We start from the raw sequence: 8,331 nt of genomic DNA, 5'->3' as shown, positions 1-8,331 counted from the left end.
AACTCATAGAATTAGACACATTTGGTGTCGAAGCGGAACTCGAGATCTTTTGATGGAATTGACCGAGGTTCAAAAGCAAGTTTTGACTATCATAATGAACTGTGACAATCGGACAGTTGTTGTCAAGGCAAATAGTTCAAAGGACAACATGCAATCCACAAAGCACATAAGAAGGAGATTAAAATTTGTCACACGTTTAAGAGACTCTAGAGTGATAGCGTTGGATTATATCCAGCCAACTAAGAAGTTGGTAGATCCCTCCATAAAAGGGCTTCGTGTTGTCATAGAAAATGTATCGAGGGAGACGGTATGAGACCCACATGAGTTGCCATGGTGGTAACCCAACCTATGTGATTGGAGATCGTGTGAAGTAGGACCTCAGAAAATAAGCTACTCGCGTAAGTGAGGAGAGTAACCTTACTATAACCCACATTGTTGGAGATGTGGTACTCTTGAAAGACGTATGGCAGGTTGATTTTTGTCTTAGTGTGTTATGATGCTTCTGTAAGCAAGATACTACCCTACAAAGCAATATTTGGAAGAAGACACCTATATGAACCTGACTACTTTCTCTATGTGGATGTTCAATCTTAACTAGTCTCCATTGAAAATAATGGTATATAAAAATGGTGTTTGGAATAGAGAACAACATAATACGCCTTCAAGATATCGTGGGGGTTGTTGAAATGTAGGGTGGGCTTTCGGTCCATCTAACAATTTTAAGAAATATCTAAGGTCCCATGTGGGTAACATGACTAGGTGGTGGGGAGTTTAGTACCACCCTCGTAGAGGAAGTTTTGGACCCTTTTTATAGGGAATCCTCTTTTACAATCTATTGGAGCTTGAGACGAGGGGTGGTTCCCACGCGCTCCTCCTATATCGCCCACATCGCCATGCCTCGCGTCGCGTCACACATGTGTCGTGTTTCATGAACGAGTCAAGCCGAGCTCGGGCCTATGTCAAACATGTGTTAATTTTAGTTGGTCAGGAACTGCGAGTCCTTAACAAATATGCCACGAATATGAGAGATCGTGGTTTTTTGCTGAATGGGACTTGGGTCCATGCCACATCACCCTATCCGACTGACTTATATATTGGAGGCGTCGGCGACCCTAGCCGCGATGAAGATCTAATCAAATCTGCTTTGCCTCCACGTGCACTGCCCATCGTTGTTCCGCTAGCTGTTGTTGCCACCAATGATCCTACCCGTCCAGCGTGTGCACACCTATACGGGAGAGCAGGCATCCACAACCCCGACCTTTGCAATCTTGCATGGGGAGAATGGCAATTGGGTTTTTCGTGAGCGTCTCCTATGCGACTACTTGTTATTATTCATCTACGTCCACTACTTCATCTACATCCTTACCGCCTTCATCATCACCATGTCCATCAAAGCTGACAAGTCGACGCTAAGAAGAAGGCTTACGAGGAGATCGTCGTCGATGTCACCGCTGTTGCGGCTTCGACCTAACCGACCGGAGGGTATAACTCGTTTATTCCGTTCATGTTTATTTCTTTGTTAGCCGACTAGCATTTTTTGTTGATGTGTCCGTTATTTGCATAGTGCGTGCTTACGTGATCGAATATCAGTATGTGTTCAATACTGTTAATCCATGATCTTGATTTACTTCTAGATTAATTCAATCAAAGAATTGTTAAATTATTCAACACTTCATCGTTTACTACATGAAACAATCTCATTTGTCCTTCTGGTTGTGGTTACATGATGAAGTGTTCGCAATCATACCGAGTCTCGTTGAAATTCCCTATACATAGCCTTGCCGCATGTGGCTAGGCAAGCAATGTACGTACTTGCCAGCTATGTTGTCTATCTTCTACTCTTTGCACTCCATAGAAACTAGTAAACCTCCACTTTGGAAGAGTTCTAATCTTTATTCCACACCATTACATCAATATGACCGGAACTATTACTTTTAGCTCAACTGAAACATCCTAGACCAAAAAAGGCATATACCACTACCCAAACCAACACTATCCACTGCAAAACATTTGTCGAAGCCAAAATTGTTATGCAAATCCTCAACTCTTTTACCTCCAATCTTCATCTCCATGAAAAAGCGAGGAACAGGTCCTTCCAAATTCAGAATGTTGCTAAACTCGTGAACTCCCCCGGAGTTCCCAAGTCACTAGCAGTTCTAGCTAATGCAATTCACTCGACTTGGCACGACCGCTCCACGTTCTTTGTCGAATGTTCACGAGTAAGCTTCCTCTTCTTTGGGTCTCACACAAACTCATCACCTTCACCTACTAGGCCGCTCTCGCATCCCGATTGCTCGGTTCACCTAAGCCATTGCTCACTCCACCCTCCCCGATAGTCAGCGGAAGGAGTGGTTTTGCGATAGATTATAAACTTGATTTGATGCTCCCTTGCGCTTTTGCTGCTTCTTGTTCATCACCAGTGTATTAACTTCCTTACATGCATTTGTATTGGAGTTGAAGTTCTTAATTGCGCACTTCATGCTTGATTTCATAATTGTTCCTTTGATGAATTCTTGATGGTTGTCAGTTTCTTGTACTCATCAGGTGTCGTGATTTTAGGCCCAAACGAAAGGTCACCATTCTCATCACGGGACCCAGATGTTCGACGATACAGTTCTGAATGGCCAAAACGGTCGCAAGAGAAGAAAAAGGGATTTGCTCTTATTGAATGGCATACAAATCTACCTTGTTCCTCCCGACCGAGTCAATCAGGATCCACCTCCACATCAATAGTAACCCTAGCACAATGGAATTCCCCGGTGCGATCAAACTTTGCTAATTGTGCATTCTTATCAATTGTTGAGCAATCAACGACACCCATGCATCACCCCTCAAATTATACGACATAGACAACCCTAGCCCACACCTGGAGCGGATTGAACTTGAGCCCATCCACCCTCATACAATCCTCGAACTCAGCAAGGATTATCGAGTTCTTGCTGACATGCGACGATGATCCGCCCTAGACTCGATATATATCCCTCTGATTCCAAATTCAGCCATGAACATATTGGATCCAACCAAGTGGAATTGAAGTCTCCTTGGATTTTCCGATGCCAACTGAAGAGCGTTGGTTATTGTTTGAATATGAAACTGATTGAGGTAGAGAATCTTCCCAACTGCCAACAACCACTTCACCAGCCAACCCTCAACACGATCATCGGTCAGCAGAAGTGTACCGTCCTCCTTCGAGATGTAAAGTTTGAAGTTTCCCTAAAGCTTCTTTTAATTGAGACCTAGCCGATCCGGGTGACTTGCCCCCCCCCCCCCCCCGTCCAAGAGCCACCGTGCAGAAGAGAACGCCCCCCCCCCCCCAATGTACGTGAGTGCCTTGTCGATGAGATTCGTAAGCGCCGTCAAGGGTTTCAAGTCGAAACCCTAGTCGTTGCTAGAGGAGTTCCACATTGAAACCCTAGTCGCCGCCAGAGGGGTTCATAGCCTTTCCAGAAAACCAACAAATATTTCCCTTAAATTTAGCAAATTTCCCCTCCGATCCATAACAATTATCATGGTTTTAGTTTAAATTTGAATTGAAATAAAATTATTATGGATAGGAGGGAGTAGCTTTTAGGGACCCACTAGAGATGCTCTAAATGCAGTGGCATATTGGTTTTGTTTCTTAATGAACTAGAACCGGGCATGACTAAATCTGGCCATGAACAGCCCGGACTCGGTCGGCCCGATCCGGCCCGAAAAAGCCCGATCCGACGTTGCCCATGGGCCAGACCTGGGCCTAGATATTGAGTCCGATGACTGTGTCGGGCTTAGCAATTTTGCGGTTTAAGGAAAAGGTCCTGCCAAAGATGGCCAGGTATAGGCGGGAGCCTCTTGCTCTACATTAACCTATGGACACACGAGACTATGTGAGACTACAAACACCAGACATGGAATGGCATTCATCACGCTACACTAAAAATCAACTGAATCTGTTCAAAAAAAAATCAACTGAATCGGCAAGAGTACATCATTAGAACAGAGGCAGCTCCGGCAGAAGCTCGGCATCACTCATACTCATACTCATACAGGGGGCAATCCAGGCGATGCTGGGGGATTCAGATTCAGACTAATATGTACACCAAGGAAAACTGCAGAGCACACACAAATTGCTCACTAGCTCACACACTGCCTCACTGGGTACGGCTCACCAAGCTCAAATGCACGGCAAGAACATCCCGGATCCTCTCCCCTTCCTTGTCATTCTCCCCCTCGAAGTCCGCAAACGCGTCGGCGCCGGCGTCCACCGGAGCCGCCGCGTCAGGCATCGGCTCGCCGCACTTGATGAGATAATTGTGCAGCAGGCAGCCGGCGACCACGACGTACGGCAGCGCCTCCTGGCACTCGCCCTTCCAGCACTCCTCGAGCAGCTGCCACCGCGCGCGCACGCGGCCGAACGCGCTCCTCACCAGCCGCGCCCCCTGCGCGTGCACGTCGTTGAAGATGCGCTCCTTGGACGTGCCGTCGTCGCCGGCGTCCCTGTAGGGCGTGACGAGCCAGGGCAGCAGCGGGCAGCAGGCGGGCGCGAGGAAGTAGCGCGGCACGGAGCCGCCGATGAGCTCGCCGTGGGGCGCGTTGGCGAGCACGAGCGACTGCGAGGTGTAGAGCTTGGTCCGCGGCAGGACCTCCGGCGGCGCCTCGGACGGGTCCCAGCCGACGGAGACGTCGAGGAAGCGGCCCTCGGCGTCGACCAGGGCCTGCGCGGTGACCGCGGCGCCCCCGAAGCGCGCGTACCCGAGCGCGCCGCAGCAGTTGGGGAGGGAGAGCGCGCAGAAGCCGGGGACGGCGCGGGAGATGCGGTCCGGCGCGGCGAGGTCGAGCAGGGCCGCGAGGCGGTCGGCGACGGCGCGGCAGACCTCGTAGAAGGCGCGGGCCGCGTCGGCGGGCGACGGGAGGCCGAAGCGGCGCGCCACGGCGCGCGCGGGCGCGGCGTGCGCGAGCCGGTAGAGCGCGGCGCCGAGCTTGTGGTCGGCAGGGAGGGAAAGGGAGGAGGAGGCGGCGGCGGGGTCGGCGGGGTCGGGGAGCGCGAGGGAGCGGAGGAGCGCGTAGAAGGCGGGGCGGGACATGCGGAAGGCGTCGCGCCAGGCGGAGTCCGGGAGGGCGGGGGAGGCGGAGACGAGGCGGAGGAACCAGGAGGAGGGCAGCGAGGGCGGCGGGGTGGGCGGGGAGAGCGAGAGCGAGGTGAGCGTGATGGTCTGGAGGTGGAGCGGGAGGAGCGCCAGGAGGCGGGACACGGCCCGCGCGGCGGCGAGGAGCAGCGGGTCGAGCGCCAGCGCCTGGGACGGGCGGAGCAGCAGGTCCCGGTCCGACGCGAAGCGCAGCGCCAGCGACACCGACGTGGCCAGCTGCGCCAGCAGCGCCGTCAGCTGCGGCGGCGGCGACCGGGGGCGCGTCGCCGGCGACCGGGGCGCCAGGCGGGAGCGCTTGCGGCCGGCGGCGACCATCGTTGGTCAGTGGGGTGGGGGTGCCGCGGGGGAACCGTTGGTTTTTTGCGGGAGGGGCGGCGGGGCGGGGTGCGGTTACTGGGATGGCGACGTGTGAGTGAGCTGAGCCTGGACTGGTGTGGGTCACTCCAGAGTGGAGAGTGGAGACTGGGAGAGCGGGGTGGTGGGGTGGGTTTAAGGCGGGCGGTGGGCTCCCATGCTCTGGGCGCGCCGAGCGAGCGAGCATCGGGAGTGGCGACGGCATGGATGGGCCTCCGATGCAATGCAATGGCATATTTTGCAGGTCGGGTCGCGGTGGTGGTGCGTGCCGGCTGCTGTTGCAGTGGAGGCAGCGGATGGTGGGGGCATTTCCTCTTCATCGGGAGACAGGATTGTGGCTGCCACCTTGTCACCACGCGTGCGAGACTCTCATCGTCGTCGTGGCGGGTCTAACGAGCGGATAAGCCTGCCTTGTTGGGCCGCATCAGTGCTTATGATTGGGCTGTGGGCCCACACATGTCCTCCTAGAAGAAAATGGCCTCCCCAATGCCCCAATAAGAGAGCGAGAGAGTTACTACAAGGGAGGCTTTAACGCTGAGCGGTGCCGATCCATGAAAAGGGTTTTGCGAATATTCTAAACATCCACCCGATTTTGGCCGGTGAGCTTCCACGTGGTTTTCTTCTTCTACTTTTTTGTGCATTCCTCTATTTTTTTCCTTTATTCACCGTTTTTTTCAGTAAATTCGACATCTTATTGAATACACATTGAATATTTGGGTTGAATATTTTTCAGTAAATGTTAAATATTTATCGGAATACATGTTTTAGAATTTATAAAACATGTATTGATTTTTTTTAAATACACATTGAACCTTTTTTTGAAACACAAACTTAACAATTTTAAACACATATTGAACATTTTTTGAACAAACATGAGCATTTTTAAGTGTTAAAACATTTTTATAATTGCACACAACAAATATATGTCATAAGACTTTATTAAGTTAAAAGTGAGACATTTTTTAAATGTCATGAAACATATTTTTAGTCACACGAATTTTTAAATGTGCGGTGTACGTTTTCAAAACTCTATGTAATTTAATTTTAATATATATAGAAATTGAAAAATAAAAATATAGGAATAAAAATTGAAAAAATAAAAGTAAGAGAGGAAACATAATATGTATCAAAACATAGGAAAGGTGAAAATAAAAAGGGAAAAAATAAATAGACAAACGAACTAAACTAATGTTCGTAACAACTAATAGGCCGACCCGCTACGGTGTCACTTGACGTGGGTCATTCATCTGTCTCGTTAAAACTGAGACACAGATGGTCTCGCTCTTATTTGCATCCTTTGTTTCTCACTCCTCCTTTCGATGGGGTCAAGTGTTGCTTGTAGTTTCCTGGCTCCACTCACATTCTTCTCCAACGACGTACTCTAACGGAGTGGGGATGAAGAGAAGACCAGATTGCCGTTACATGTAGAGGGTCTTGGCTTAGGTAAGGTTTTTCCTTAGTGGTGTATGCCTTTATAGCGTTTTGGAGCTTCTCACTGGCGCTCATGAAATGTGTTCAGTGCTCTCCCTGTTCGTCTTTCATGGTGAATAAAAACTAATGGAGGTGGATCCGGTGGCAACTCCTACAGTAAATGTACCGAGCTGATGCAGATGCCTTCCTTCTTTATTCGTCGTCATGGTGACATGGACGGCCGAAATCATATTTGTGTCCGTCCTTCTTATATTTGGACCTAGTTTTGTATGATAGTGGGCTCGAATGATCTTCATCTCACAACATTGATATCGCCGGTTGGAGTTGATGATCCAATCATCACATGTCTTTGATATGTATTATGGATAGCTATGCTTGATTGTTGACTGTTGGTCTACATAGCACTGTCTGCATTCCTTCCATCTCCAACCTCTTAAAAAGGGGCGCCTCTTCCCCTTCCATAAGTTCGACAAGGTTTTGGTCGAAATGGTCGCCTCAGAATCTCTCACAAGGTCACATGTTGCTTCATGAATGGATCGTGCTTGTTGTGTCACTTTGGGTGTCCTATGTGCAAAAAAAGGTCTTGGTTGTATTTTTTTCTTTGGGGTCCTTTGATGATATAAGATTGATTATCACTACTTTAGTGATCCAAACGCTCTTATAGTTCTTTACAAAGGAAGTAACAATTTTGCGATATTAATGCTAGTTTCTCGAACTTCCTCTTTTTATTTGCTTGCTTCCTCCTGCACATATGTTTTTGATCCAATAGAAATGCAAACTTTTTCAACTCTTGTTTTTTAGTCGTGTTTGAAGTTTGAAGGGTTTAGGCAATGGCGTATCATGTATACATGTCAACTAGGCGTTCTTGATGAGGTGGCACGCAATAAATGAGGAAAGAAAGGATTAAGTATCATGATACTATATTGATACTCGTGATCTGCGTTGGGTTTTCGTGAAGAGGAATGGAAAACCAAGGTTTATCGAACCAATAGGAATATCAATCAACAACCGTCTTCAACGCCAGCACACAAAAGAACAAACAACTTGCACCCAATGCGGGCAAGAGGGTTGTCAATCCCCTTGGTCTCGTTATTTGCAAGCGAATGAGGTGTGTAGATAATTATGTTGGAATTATGCCCTAGAGGCAATAATAAATATAGTTATTATTATAATTCCTGTATCAAGATAATCGTTTATTATCCATGCTATAATTGTATTGAATGAAGACTCATTTACATGTGTGGATACATAGACAAAACACCGTCCCTAGCAAGCCTCTAGTTGGCTAGCCAGTTGATCAAAGATAGTCAGTGTCTTCTGATCATGAACAAGGTGTTGTTGCTTGATAACTGGATCACGTCATTAGGAGAATCACGTGATGGACTAGACCCAAACTAATAGACGTAGCATGTTGATCGTGTCA

At 48.6% G+C, this 8,331-nt stretch overlaps 1 protein-coding gene across 1 annotated transcript; it reads right to left on the bottom strand.

The window, feature by feature from the left end:
• Positions 1-3,941: 3,941 nt before the first annotated feature.
• On the bottom strand, positions 3,942-5,581 carry LOC123431059 (protein ANTAGONIST OF LIKE HETEROCHROMATIN PROTEIN 1-like). Its single transcript, XM_045114872.1, has one exon. The coding sequence runs from the start codon at positions 5,436-5,438 to the stop codon at positions 4,128-4,130; it is 1,311 nt and encodes a 436-aa protein (XP_044970807.1). The 5' UTR covers positions 5,439-5,581; the 3' UTR covers positions 3,942-4,127.
• Positions 5,582-8,331: the final 2,750 nt, after the last annotated feature.

The sequence above is a fragment of the Hordeum vulgare genome, chromosome 2H (assembly GCF_904849725.1).
Source record: "Hordeum vulgare subsp. vulgare chromosome 2H, MorexV3_pseudomolecules_assembly, whole genome shotgun sequence".
Classification (NCBI taxonomy): Eukaryota; Viridiplantae; Streptophyta; class Magnoliopsida; order Poales; family Poaceae; genus Hordeum; species Hordeum vulgare.
The sequence above is the reverse complement of the archived record's forward strand: the minus strand, read 5'-3'. Positions and strand labels throughout refer to the sequence as shown.